Source organism: Condylura cristata, unplaced genomic scaffold, assembly GCF_000260355.1.
Source record: "Condylura cristata isolate star-nosed mole 26May11 unplaced genomic scaffold, ConCri1.0 scaffold00028, whole genome shotgun sequence".
Lineage (NCBI taxonomy): Eukaryota > Metazoa > Chordata > Mammalia > Eulipotyphla > Talpidae > Condylura > Condylura cristata.
The window spans coordinates 3,602,329-3,615,993 of NW_004567129.1; the positions used below are offsets into that span (position 1 = coordinate 3,602,329).

The 13,665-nt window shown below is 63.1% G+C and overlaps 1 protein-coding gene across 1 annotated transcript in view; it reads left to right on the forward strand.

Moving 5' to 3' along the window:
* The window catches only part of ADCY7 (adenylate cyclase 7), a 42,363-nt gene that overhangs the window by 24,596 nt on the left and 4,102 nt on the right, over nt 1-13,665 (forward strand). Inside the window, exons 8-21 of the mRNA XM_012730736.1 lie at nt 1,864-1,991; nt 3,139-3,297; nt 3,654-3,786; nt 6,890-7,081; nt 7,406-7,440; nt 7,824-7,907; nt 8,088-8,157; nt 8,312-8,409; nt 9,203-9,284; nt 9,674-9,799; nt 10,459-10,560; nt 11,603-11,784; nt 12,563-12,650; nt 13,049-13,204. Coding sequence (XP_012586190.1) covers nt 1,864-1,991; nt 3,139-3,297; nt 3,654-3,786; nt 6,890-7,081; nt 7,406-7,440; nt 7,824-7,907; nt 8,088-8,157; nt 8,312-8,409; nt 9,203-9,284; nt 9,674-9,799; nt 10,459-10,560; nt 11,603-11,784; nt 12,563-12,650; nt 13,049-13,204 — 1,635 coding nt within the window. The remainder of the gene's footprint in view (nt 1-1,863; nt 1,992-3,138; nt 3,298-3,653; nt 3,787-6,889; nt 7,082-7,405; nt 7,441-7,823; nt 7,908-8,087; nt 8,158-8,311; nt 8,410-9,202; nt 9,285-9,673; nt 9,800-10,458; nt 10,561-11,602; nt 11,785-12,562; nt 12,651-13,048; nt 13,205-13,665) is intronic.

Sequence of the window (13,665 nt, forward strand, 5' to 3'; positions counted from 1 at the left end):
TACAGGTATCTTTTTCAATCAGTGTTTTTGTGCCTTTTGGGTAGATACCTAGGAGTGGGATTGCTGGGTCGTAGGGAAGCTCCATGTTTAGCAGTTTGAAAAATATGGAACACTTCACGAATTTTCATATCATCCTTGCGCAGGGGCCATGCTAATCTTCTCTGTATCGTAACAATTTAGTATATGTGCTGCCGAAGCGAGCACACCCACGGGAGATTTTAAGTGCCTTCTAGGTGTCCTCACGGGTGAGTCTCAGTGATCCTGAATGTGGTAGCTCCACACTAGAAGACGTTTCAGTCTCGGGCTGCCCGAGCCCCCGAGGAGCTCCGGGTCCCAGGGCTCACCAAGCTATTCGGACACCCTGACGGGTGAGGGGTGCTCGGGAGAATGCTCCCCCCTCGGTGTGTGGACAGGGTGGCTCGGCACCGCCTGATCTGGAGACCCTCCTTCATGACTTCTCCCGAGCCAGCCGGGGGTCCTCGGAGGTTGGGCCGTGTAAGGACCAGGGTGTCTGGGGCCCCTGCCACAAAGCACTTGGGCAAGGACCTGCCGCCCCCCGGCACACAGTCCTGCCCACGTGGCAGGCCAGGATGCAGAGAGGAGACGAGCGGACATGAGCTGGAGTGGACAGAGGTGCGCGGGGCTGCTGCAGCCATTTCTCCTGCCAATCATCCTGTTTCGGATGAGGCCCGCACCCCGGCATCCTCATGTGGCTTCCCCAGTGTAAGCACGAGAGACACAGTGGACCTATCAGCGTGGGGAGCAGCAGCTTGAGGAATCGGCCTCCTGGGCCCAGAGGGGCCCTGCTCCTGGCCAGAGCGGCGATGAGAGTGGCCAGGCAGGATGCAGCAGGACGCAGCCTGCCCACACTCAGCGGCTCACCGACAAGGCCGTGCGAGGGGCTGTTTGCCAAGGCGCGGTTAGGGTCGGGCTAGTCATTGAGGCCTGTGGCCATGGCTGGTGCTGAAGGCAGGAACCCAGTTCTGGGGGGCAGCCAGCCCCTGGGTGGCAGCAGGGGGCAGCTGGGGTGCCAGTGCTCCAGCCTCTGTCCCCCAGGGCCCTCTGCCCCGCACCACTGGAAGCCAGAGGAAGCCAGAGGGCTGAGATCTCCCTGGTAGGTGGGGTAGGGTGAGACGAGCCTGGCTGACTTCACTGTCCCACAAAACCCCGCCCGAGGGCGTGTGGGGACGGAGAGTCTAGGGCTGCAGCGTCACTTTACCTCCGATGGAATCTCAGACACTCCTCCTGGGCCTTCCCCCTCTGAAGGTTTTCCTGTGTCACCCAGCCTGTCTCCCCAACCCCCGCTCTTCTCGGCTCTTCCCCCAGCTCTTCAAGCCCTGCTGGTTTGCATCTCCAGCAGCACAGCCCCCTCTCAGCCCCTGCTGGCCGGGGCGCGTGGCGCCAGCCCTCTGTGCTCAGCTCCTGACTGTTTCACTGCGTCTCATCTTCCTAGCCTTGAGACCTTTGCTCCTGCAGCTTCCTTCTGCTGGAATGTTCTTCCTCCAGGCACTGGCCTGACTGGCTCCCGTCCCTGCCCCCTTCCTCGCCCCTCCCACTACCTCAGCTCATTTCCACGTTGGCTCTTGTCCCTGTCGATGGATTCTTTATCACGTTCAGTCTAACTCTGCTGCCTGGTGTGAGCTGCACCCAGCTTGTGAGCTCTCATCCATGATGCTTACTTGGGGCTCTTGCTGAGGAGGCCCCTGTGTCCCCACTCCTCTGGCAGGCCCAAAAGCAGCTGCTGGTGGCTCGTACCCTGGGAGGAAGCCCCCGGCGAGCACAGAGCCTGCCTCACCCTGGAGGTGGGCAGCGGCTGGCCCCTGCCTAAGCCCTCCATGACTAGGCCTCCCCCTCGCCCTGCAGGCCAACGAGTGCATGAGGATCAAGATCCTGGGTGACTGCTACTATTGCGTGTCAGGCTTGCCTGTGTCCCTGCCCACCCACGCCCGGAACTGTGTGAAGATGGGGCTGGACATGTGTGAGGCTATTAAGTAGGTACCACCCAGGCCGGGGCCCTCCGCGTCGCCTCCTCTGCCTCCTAGGGCAGGGTGGGCAGTGCATTGTCTCCATTCTGCAGGGCGGGCTCTGGGGTGAAGGCTTGCCTGCCTTGCTCAGCAGTCTGCATCCCCCTTTGGGCCCCTAGACGCTGAGTCCCAGAGTCTTGGAAACTCTGAGCATGGGCTTAGTGTCCAGGTCCCTGGACTCTGTTCCTCCAGGGTTGCTAAGACTCAAGTCTTAGCAGCAGCCACGGGAGGGTCTCAGGGCAGGTGGCAGAAGAACCTGGCTCCCTTGGAGTCTGGCTCCTGGGCTGGGTGTGTCTGCTTCTCCTCCCTGACACCTGCAGTTAGGGCTCCTCCCCCATGGCGACCCTGAGCCAGGGGCTGGCCTCAGAGCTGCAGGAGGAGCCCACCGAGGCCAGCTCCCTGCGGCTCCTGCAGCCAGTCTGTGGGACGAACCCACAGAGCTGGTCCAGCAGGCCCCTCCCCTGTGATGCGTGGACGGCGGGGCCCCTCCCCTGTCACGAGTGACAGGAGAAGGTCTGGCGGGCCCCCTTCGCTCCCCTGACGTTGGCCCTGGCACGCTCTCCAGCTCAGCCTGTTGGTGGCACTAGCTGCTCCCCAAACCCTGCCTACATGTCCAAGGGACCCACAGACTTTACTCACGTTTGGGGGTGCCATGTGCCTCAGGGAGCTCTAACTTGAGGTTCCAGTTTCTCAGAGGTGGGGGTAGAAGGCACCCCAAGGCTGACACCATGTTCTCCATCTCCGCTGTTGGGGTTGGCGCCTGGGCCCCTCTGCGGCTCCCGGAAGCCTTTCCGAGCCCCAGCAGGCTGCCAGGGGGCGGACACCCGGCCATAGCACCCCAGGCCCAGCGGCGTGAGCTTGGTGACAGGACAGCTGCTGTCCTCCGCCTCCCCAGTCTCTGACCTGGGGGTGGGGGAACGCCCTTCGCCTTCCCGGAGAGGGGTGCCCCTTCCCCAGCAGGCTGTGCATCCTCTCCCACGGCTGCCCCCTGTTCCCACACCTGGCACAGGTCCTGCCGCGCCCCCACCGTGCCACGCCCCTCCTGGGCCTTGGGCCTGTCCGAGGGGGGAGACCAAGCAGCCTGGCGGCGGGGTGACCAGCCGTGCTGCCCCAGGCAGGTGCGGGAGGCCACGGGCGTGGACATCAGCATGCGTGTGGGCATCCACTCCGGGAACGTGCTATGCGGGGTCATCGGGCTGCGCAAGTGGCAGTATGACGTCTGGTCCCACGACGTGACGCTGGCCAACCGGATGGAGGCGGCGGGAGTCCCTGGGTGAGGAGCAGCGGGCCGCTGTGGAGCCAGAAGCCGGGGTGCGCCCGGGGCCGGGGCCAGGGTAGGGCCAGAAGCCGGGGTGCACCCGGGGCCAGGGCCAGGGTGGGCCAGGAGCCGGGGTGCACCTGGGGCCGGGGCCAGGGTGGGCCAGGAGCCGGGGTGCACCTGGGGCCGGGGCCAGGGTGGGCCAGGAGCCAGGGTGCACCCCGGGCTGGGGCAAGGATGGCCTTTGGGAGTGGACCCAGCACCCCCCCAGCGGTCAGGCAGGCTGGGGGCTGGGCTCGGGCCTGCTGGCCCTATCTGCTGAGGCCGCCCCCCCCGGGCCCTGCTGCTCTGTCTGACGGCGGCTCCCCCAGCCGGGTGCACATCACAGAGGCGACGCTGAACCACCTGGACCAGGCATATGAGGTGGAAGACGGGCACGGGCAGCAGCGAGACCCCTACCTGAAAGAGATGAACATCCGCACCTACCTGGTCATCGACCCCCGGGTATGAGGCAGGGGTGGGGGGAGGGGGGGCTTTGGCACAGCGGGGAGCAGACCCCCACAATGGGAGTGGCTTCTTTTTTTTTTTTCAGTTTTTTTTTTTTTAAAGATTTATTTATTTGTGCATACAGAACTGGGGTACAGGCCAGAAGCTCAGGGGCGGCGAGAGGCTTCACCAGAGACAGAGTGGGGAGCAGAACAGGCAGATCGATGAAGTACACTGCTGAGGGGAGCAGCGGGCGGGTCAGGAGAGGTCTGCCGCGCCATGTGGTCACCTCCGGGACAGGCGGGAATCAAACTCATGAGGAAGCAGCTCCAGATTCTCAGTGCTGCGCTTTAACCCGCTGCGCCACCAGGGAGGGCCGGGAGTGGCTTCTTTTTTTGAAGGCTCTGGAGAGGTGGAGAGAAACAGGCTGGGCTCTTTGGGTGAGCTCCCCGCCATGGGGTGTTTCCCGGGCCTCAGGGTCCCTTTTTCTGCAAAGGGAATGACAGCAGTGCTTCCTCGGGAGGGGAGAGCAGACGAGCCGGCGTGTCATCCACACGCCAGCACACTACCACTGCTAGCGTGGTTTCTGGGAGGCCGTCATTCAGCTCCCACACTTTCAAAAGATATTTTTGAAATTTGCTTTGGACGAGCCTGCGGAAAGTGGGGCTGGCCAGAGAGCCACCGGGCAGTAGCTCTGCGTCCTGGCTCTGGGCCTCTAGTGTCCGCCGGCGGGAAGCCTCCACCTTCTCCAGGGCCCCGGTTTCTTCAGGCTTCTGTGCCGGGGGGGTTGGTTGCCCCAAGCCGGTGGTCGCAGTCCTGTACCCCCGGCCTCTGTCACGCGGTTGAGGCCATTCTCCTCCGGCCGTGGGAGACCAGCTTGTGTGGCGGCCTCGGGTGAATCATCCTCGGGACTCACTCAGGAATGTTGGCTACAGCAGGCTCTCTCCAGCTCTCACTCTGGCTTCGGCCACGCTGGCCCGGAGGCCTGTTTCCCGGGAGCCTGCCCGGGCCTACCCTGTCCTGCAGTGTTCCCCGGGGTGCGCTTTCCCAGGCCCACTGAGAGCCGTGGGTGCTGAGTGGGCATTTGGGGAGACCCCCCCTGGGGACCTCCGGGCTGGCGGCCTCACCCTCCTGGAAACAACCCTCTCTGGCCCTGAGCCTGCCGCCCTGGGCCTGCTGCCAGGACCCCTGCCTTCCTCAAGGCGCTGGCCCACAGCCGGGCAGCTGCTGACGTCTGCGCTGGGCTTGCGCACCGCGGGACCCTGTCATCCTGCTCCTTCCTCTCTCCCTGCCCCAGATGCTCCTGTTTATGATTTTCAACCTACTTAATGTCAGTGTGAGTTCCACAGACAGCTTCGGGCGAGGGGCCCAGTACCTGGCAGCGTGCAGGACAGCTTCTGAGGGAGTGGGGCACCCCCAACCCGTACCCCCCACTGACCCCCCGCCAAAGGCAGCAGCAGGCAGGGCTCTAAAACCCCCTCCTGGGCTGCCAGGGTTGCCCCTAGTTGGGTGATACACTGACTTTTCAGTGTGTCCCCCCCCACCCTGGATTGAACTGGGGTCCTCCTCTTCATCTCACAGTCCTGCCTCCCTGACTCCTCCCAGCTTTGTTTAATTGGATTCATTCACAAAGCTGAGAATCCAAAGAGCCTGAGGCATGCGTGGCAAGTTTCCCTCTCTGGGCTGCGGGGTCTAGAGGAGCCCCTGTAGAGCTCCATGCACAGTCTACAAGGACCCAGCCGCTCTGGCTCGGCCACGGCCACGGTAGCCACCTCCGCCCTCGCCTGCGGCCTGGCCCTGCACATGCACCCACCCCCTCGCCTTGCCCTCCGAGGCCCCTTCCTCTGGCTTTCAGAGGCTCTCGGGTGTGAGGACAGAGTCTGGCGGTGGTTGGGGCAGACCCCCACCCACACCGGGTCACACACTGCCTCTGAACGGGCACGGCTGCTCAGAACACATGGACCTCGGAGTCTGTGTGTCCGGCTTCCGGCTCTATGAGCTAAGTGTCGGAGACCTTGACCTTGAATGACTGTGTGCTGGCTAGGCAGGGCTGCTCAGATGGTGATGCAGACAGGGAGAGGGAGCCCCAGCCCCGGCAGGCTGCTCACTGTGGCGCACATGGCACATGGTGCTCTGGGGACCCTGGGGCTCTCCAGAAGGCTGGTCAGCACCGCCCCCCAAGCTGGGCGTCCCAGGGTTGAAAATGTTGCTATTCCAAGTGGAAGTTAGAGGTTTCCAGGAAAGTTGCTGCTGTGGTTTAGGGAGAATTGATGCTGTCTAGGTGGGTGTTAGTGGGACCTGCAGAGGTGGGGACAACTGAGGGAATGTGAGGCGTGGAGGGGCACTCAGCTGGTCACCAGATGGCCACGGCTGTCTCCTTGACTGCGGGACCCTTTCTCTTCCCTCCCTGCTTTTAGTCCCAGCTGGGAAGGGTCACAGGAAAGTTGTTCTGTGACTTGGGGAGGCCTGTAATTCCAGTGGCAGGCGGGGTACCCAAGGCTGTCCCCTCATTCAGGGCGAAGCCCCTGTGTCCCCAGGTTTGCCATAGCAAGCATGTGGCAGGCATGGGCCCATGCTGTGGTTTGAGGGCACCAGAGTGGACTTCCTGGAATAGAGCCCTGGGGGTGCAGCCTGCGCTCATCTCCTCTAGCTGCTCCCCCACGGGAAGGACACGTGCTGGCCACCTGTGGGCAGGCAGGGCAGTATGCCTGTGGCGTCCCTGGGTGCTGCCTCCCAGGTGCCTCCCCAGGCTGGGCCCACGGACCTTCAGCCTCCTGGGCTAGTCTGGTTCCTACGGGTCTCCAGGGACCATGGGGCTTAGGGCCTCAACCTGCCTTCCTGGGCAGACCAGGGGTCTGAGTGCTGTGGGTAATAGTGCATGACCTCCAGACTCCTCCCTGCCAGGCAGGGGTAGGGCTCTGAGCTGGGGGTCCTGGGGGAGGGTCTCCCTGGCCGAACACGAGCACTCTGGGCTCTGGCCAACCCCCGGGATTGTAGACTCAGCAGCCCTGTCACCAGGTGGGTGTGCTCCAGGCCACGGCATTGCCTTTCAGGTGGAGCAGGATGGGGGTGGCGGGTTGAGAGGGGAGCAGTGGGACAGGAAGTGTCTGTCCACCCACAGAGCCAGCAGCCACCCCCGCCTAGCCAGCACCTCTGCAAGCCCAAGGACACAGGGCTGAAAATGAGGGCCTCCGTGCGCGTGACCCGCTACCTCGAGTCCTGGGGGGCTGCAAGGCCCTTTGCACACCTCAACCACCGTGAGAGTGTGAGCAGCAGTAACGAAAGTCCTGTCCCCAGCAGGCGGAGGCTTAAGGTAGGCCCCCCCTCCTCGCTGGGGGTGGAGACGGGGGCCCTGTGCTGGGCAGGGAGCGAGTGCTAAGTGTCCTTCCACTGGGCCTCACTTTCTCCATCTGTAAGCTGCACCGCATGCAGCCGGCCTCTCTCCCGGGCCCTCAGGGAAGTGGAAGCACTGGGAGCCATCTGCAGCATGCCCAAGTTCAGCTTTAGTTCTGGGTCCTACAGCTTGGACAGTTCCCGATAGCGTCACGGATGCCAGGGGGCCCCGCTTAGCCCCAGCCCTGTGATTAGACGTCAGGGCTCGGACTCGTGAGTGAATCGCTCCCCTTCTCCCTTGCAGGCTGTTCCCCTGCAGCGCCAGCGGAACCCCGACAGGTAGTGTGCTGTTCCCCCCGTTGAGGCGGGGCCTATCTCCTGAAAAGTCCCGCCCCAGTCACCTTCAGGCAGGCTGCCCTGCCAGCCTCTCTCCAGGAGGCAGCGCTGGGGCCCAGTTCTTCCCACGTGTGGGGTGAGGGCGTTTCTAGGAGCCAGCACTGGGCAGGAGCTGTGTCCCCACTCTGAGACTGCAGTCCCGTCCTCCTCTGCTTTTTGCCGGGCTGCTGGGCGATGCTGGACCCTCTCTGGGCCTCAGTGGGACCCACTTTCCAGCTACATCTGGCATGGGGCACCCAAAGCCCCACTGGGGGGGTGGGGCGGATGTTTTTATTTCGTCCATACTCCTGCCTCTGGCTGAGGCCTTTGTGGGGGTTTGATTCCAGAAGTGCGTCCCCCAAAGGGCGGTCGGAAGATGACTCCTACGATGATGAAATGCTGTTAACAATTGAGGGGCTCAGCTGGGCGCGGTGAGGCTTTGGGACCCCCCTTGCCCTGGCCCCGCCTCCAGCCGTGCCCCATATCACCCCCTCTCTTTCCCTGGTGCTGCCCTGGTGTGGGGGCTCGGACTTCCCACTCCTGTCCCTGGCCCCCTCCTCTTTCGTCTCCAAAAGAGTGGGCCCCCATCTCACCGCCCCTGCCTCCCCCAGACCCTGCTCCAGTTCTGATGATTTCTATGCCATCGGGTCCATCTTCCGGGAGAAGGACTTTGAGCGAGAGGTGAGGGCCAGTCCGTGGCGAGGTGGCCGCCTCCCCTGGAGCTCAGGAGTGTTGTTGTGGGGGAATTAGCTTGGGCGACGGTAGGACCCCCAGGGGTTCAGGGCAGGGGACGCGTCAGTGGCCCTGCACCCCTCACGGTCTCTCTCGCCCCCAGTACCGCCTGGTGCCCATCCCCGGGGTCCGCAACTACTTTGCCTGTGCCAGCCTCATCTTCCTCTGCATCCTGCTTGTCCATGTCCTGACGATGCCCAGGTCAGCCAGGGTGGCCAGAGGGTCAGACCCTCTGGGGTCAGGCCGGGGTGGGGGGCAGTGGCCTACAGGACACTAGAGAGAGTTCTAGAACGTTAGGCCTCTGGGTCCCATCAAGGGGACTGCGGCTCATGATCCCCCACACCTGGAGTTACCCACAGCTCTCTTGAGCCTCAGGCCTCCCCACGCCCGCTTGCCTCTGGCTTGCAGAGTCGCTCGTTACCTGTGTGCCCCTGCAGAGGGCCCGGTTTGCAAGCTTGCCGCAGCACCTGGACTCCCAGCAAGGCAGGCTGCTAAAGCCGCAGCTGCCGACACCTCCCCCGAGGTGTGACCGCGAGGTGCAGAGGAGCTGGAGAATGCCCGGGCCAGGCCATCTGGAGCCTCTTAGGGTCCTGCTTCTGTGGGCGGGGGCAGACTTGGGGTTGAGGCCCCAGGAGGGTGGTTTCTGGAAGGGGGCCAGGCCAGGGCTCACTAGCACTGGTTCGGGTTGTGCTTAAGAAATGTTTACATGTGACACTTCCACGTCCGAGTGTCCGTGGCTGTGTTGGTGACTCTCGTAAACCTGGCCCATGAGGGGGCTCGGAGAGGACCTTAGTCTTGCCTGGTGGCCAGGGGTCATGCGGAGGGCACAGTTTTCAAAGACCCATTTTGCTGAGTATAGAATACAGGCCACCGGGGAGGGGGCAGAAAGTGACCATGAACCTGAGAATTGGGGTGCCAGGAAGGTGGGGAGCATACCTGTGACTTGTCTCTGGCAGGTGAGCCCCTAGAACTTGGGTTCTTTCCTCCTCCCCAGTGAGTCGCTGGGCGTGACCTTTGGGCTGGTGGCCGGGGTGCTGACGCTGGTGCTAGGCCTGTGCTTTGCCAGTGTGTTTTTGGTGAGTGGGGGCCCTGGGCTGAGCACCTGGCTGCCAGCCCTCTCTCCTGCCCAGGCACCCGTCCCAGGAGCCCTCCCTGGTTAGCTCTGCCCACCTGAGCCCCGTCCCTCCAGCTGGAGGATGACTCTGTGTGCTCTGTGGGCTTCACCTGGACCCCGCTTTCCCTGCCTGCGTGTGGCCCCCAAGTGGGCTGTGCTGGCCCGGGGCCCTGAGGTCCCTCCTGCCTGCCTACCACACATGTCCCGAGCTCTGGGCTGTGCCCACCAACTCTCCCTCGTGGGGTTTGGGGGGCTCGGGCAGTGGTGCCCGGCCCTGTGTGCGCCGACCTGCTCAGGCAGCCCCCTGCCCTGGGCGCTGGCGCCGAGGGACTGGATCCTGTGGTTCCGCAGAGCTGCTGCCCAGCCTGGGGGCTGCTCCGGGCCGTCTCCGAGAGCGTCGAGACACAGCCCCTGGTGCGCCTGGTCCTGGCCATCCTGACTGTCGGCAGCGTGCTCACCGTCGCCATCATCAACCTGGTGGGTTCTGGTGCAGGAGCTAGTCTGTGAACCTGAAAGCTGCATCCGTCTCAGCCCTCCAGAGCGGCGTGGGGTGTCACTGTCCAGGCAGGCTTAGCGTCCTGCCCTTCATTTCCAAATGAGGACTCCAGAGAGCTTACTGGTCACCCCACAAGGAAAGGATAGGACTGGAGTCACCATGACGACTGTGGCATCCCATTCTGTCTTTGTAGCCCCTGGGGAGCGCCTCTCTCACCCTCGAAAACTTAGTTTCTTCACCAGGCAGGGGGAGGGATGTGCCTGGGCCCTGCTTTTCAAGTCTGGCTGTGGCCCTCTGCAGGCGTCTCGGCCACTCCACTGCAGAGTGGGGTCTCTCCCACCTTCAGGCCCCCTGAGCTCCTTGAGCAGCTCCCTGGGGAGAAGGCACTCAGTGGAAATGTCTCTTCCAGCACTCCAGCCAGCCCTGACAGACCGCTGACGCTGCTGGGGGTGCTGGTGTCCACCCAGGACTTCACTTTGCCCTCTCCCCTCTGCTCTGGGCCATGCTGAGAGCTGGCCTGGCAGGAGGCGCCCCAATGCTGAGGGCAGCCTTGGACCCAGCCCTCTGGCCCCCACTCCACCTGCTGGTCTGGAGTGCCAGGCCCCTGGACCCCTCTGAGGGGCGCCTGTCTCCTTTGTAGAAGCTGACATCTGATTCCGGTGTGACGACACTGAGTGCTCCAAGTGCCCTGAACAGAAGCCACTGTGAGTTCCTGCTGGACAGCCAGTGTGAGCACCTCCTGGTGAGTGTCTGGGCTTTGCCCTGCCGCTGGGCCCCATGGGCCCTCACTTGAGTCCTCCTGCACAACTCAGGGCATTGTTACTGATTCTGAGGGGCTGAGACCATCGGGTGTGGAGGAGAGAGCAGTGCCCAGCTGCGACCGGTTGACCTCTGACCCGAGCAGGCACAGGAGTCTTGTCTGGGCACCTTGGTGCCCAGGAGGAGGGGAGCAGCAGTGCTGGTGGGTGTCTCCCAAGCACCCGCCCCAAGGCAGGCCTGTCTGGTCTCCCTTTCACCAAGTGGAGGTGAGCCGGAGAGGCTCACTGATTTGCCTCAAAGGTGGGGGGCAGCACTCTGGGCCCGAGGCAGGTCCATACTGCTGAGTCACCCTGATGGACAACAGGATGAAGGCTTTGGGGCTTCCAGGGAGGTAGTTGTGAATTTGAACTACCCTGTAAGGGCAGAGAGGGATGGCGGACAGCAGCGGGGCGGAGAAAGCTGAGGCCTGGAGTGGGAACAGCAGGGCTGGGCAGCTGGCGGGGAGGCGGGAGGAGTGGGGGCGTTGGGAGAGGACAGAGGACAGAGCACGAGCGGAGCGCGAGAGCCAGGGCAGCTGCGGAGGCCACAGCATGACCTCGAGCAGGAGAGGGACGAGGGCAGAGATGGCCTTGAGGGGCAGGCTCCTGCGAGGGGGGCAGAGGCTGCGAGGGGTGTCTGCCCACCCTTGCTTTGCCACAGCGCTCGCCGCCTGCATTCTTTAAAAATAATATAATAGTTGCCACCTGCATTTTTACCCATTACCTTTTTTCCCCTCCAAATGAATTCACTTGCCACATGCAAACATAGGCCTGCTTCTCTGTGAAGGGGTCAGCGAGGGTCAGCGAGGCCAGAATGATGCTGCAGAGACGTCTCCACGCAGACCGCCAAAGGGGGAGGGGGCCCGTGAGTGCTGTCAGTGCCACAGACACTCCTTTGGCGACCCCTGGTCTGACCCCTGGTCTGACCCCTGGTCTGGGGAGTGTTGACGGGAGATGGGGGGTGACTGACCTCAGCTGTTTCCCCAGTATTACACCTGCAGCTGCATCCTGGCCTTCATCGCCTGCTCTGTCTTCCTGAGGGTGAGCCTGGAGCTGAAGGTTGCGCTGCTGACCGTGGCCTTGGCGTGCTACCTGGTGCTCTTCAACATCAGCCCGTGCTTGTGGGACTGCAGCAGCTACAACTTCACCAGCTCCAACAGCACCGACCGGTGGGGCCCAGCGCTACTCCTGGCCCAGACCCCAGTCCCACTGGCCAGCTAGGCAGCTAGGCCGTGGCCCCGTGTGGCATTCTGGTTTGGTTGTCAGTGTCATTCCAAACGAAGATGCTTTTGCATTCACAGGCCAACCTGGACCGCACCCCTCAGGGTGGCCTGGCAGGTGGCGTAGCTCCTACTTGACAGAAGGGAAGTGACAGGCCCAGGCCCCAGGCCTGTAGCACACAGAGCTGAGTGGGACTTACTTGCAGGTCCTTTGGGGGACCTGGAAGTCTCTAGATCAGGCTGGGGGAAGGAGGAGGGGGCTTCAGCTCTAGCCCAGTGCCCCTGAGCTGGGTCTTGGTTCCAGGGCTGTGGACAGGGTTGTAGAACAAAACCTGGCACGGCTCTGCCCCCCTGCCGACTGCTTGTGCCAGTCTCCAAGTCCCGGCGCGCCACCCACTCTGGCTCATTAGGGGAGCTCAGGGCACCCCCAGCTGTTCCCACACCTGCCTGGAGTGCGCCCCCTTCAGACTTGGCCATGTCCACTCCTCGTCACCCAGGCGTGGGCCCAGATGGCACCGCAGATGTCCCACCTGCCGGTCAGCCCTGCCCTACCGCCCTGTCTCCCCACCCGAAGGTGTCATGTTCTCTGTCTACACCAGGGAATGTGAACGCAGCAGGCGGGGTCGCTGCCCACCCGCTCTCTCCTGTGGGGTCTCACACTGCCGTCTGTATTTGGGGCTCGGTGGGGACTAGAAATGACTCCTCCCCGTCACCTCATGCCCGACAGGTGTCTAGCGTGGCGACGTAATCTGAAGACGATGACCAGTTTCTACCTGGTTCTGTTCTATGTCACCGTGGTCATGCTCTCCAGACAGGTACGCGGCCCCACCCAACCCTGGCCCCCTTGGCCTCCTGCACCCCAAGGAGGGGCGGCGGGAGGGGGCTGCCTCAGAGCAGGAGCAGCTCAGAGGACAGAAGAGGCCTGTACAAAGGCTTTGGCCCGGGCTAGGGGTCCCCAGCCGGTGTCCTCCCTCTCCTGCACCTCCTCCCGCCTGGACGCCAGTGGCATGTAACTTGTGGGTCACTTGGAAACCAACTGTGGCCGACTCTGGGAGATTCGAAGGTCACTTGGAGACATTTGCTGTGGACACAAGGTGGGCAGCGCTGAGGTGCTGGCCAGTGGCCCCAGGGGCTGCAAGTGTGCCGGGCCAGGTGCTCGGCGGGCCCTGTCTGCCCTGGCTCCGGCCTGACGTCCATCCCCTGCTGGCCGCAGATTGACTATTACTGCCGCCTGGATTATCTGTGGAAGGCTAAGTTCAAGAAGGAGCATGAGGAATTTGCGACCATGGAGAATGTGAACCGCCTCCTTCTGGAGAACGTCCTGCCAGCCCACGTAGCTGCCCACTTCATTGGCGACAAGTTGAACGAGGTGCGATTCGCTCTGAGGGGCTGACCAGGCCCCGCTCACCCAGGTGCCCAGGAGACAGCTCACCCCCCTGGGTCCTGGTTCACACCTGGAAAGCGGGGCTGGTAGTCCTACCTGGCAGGGGTGCTGCCAGGGCTGTCCCGGGGCTTACACCCTGGGCGTGTGTTGGTGAAGAGCCGCAGCACGCAGGTGAGAGCCCAGGTGTGGAACCCGGGTCTCCAGTGGTCACCTTCTACTATGCCGGGGCCCTGGAAAGGACAACCACGAACTGAGCCTGACCCTCCCACCCAACTAGCCCAGGCTCTGTTATTATTATTATTACATACAAGAACTGGGATACAGGTCGAAGGTACTGGGTGGGGGGGTGTGAGAGGATTCACCAGGGACAGAGTGGGGAGCAGAACAGGCAGATAATGAAGTACACTGCTGAGGGGAGCAGCGGGCGGGTCAGGAGAGGTCTGCCG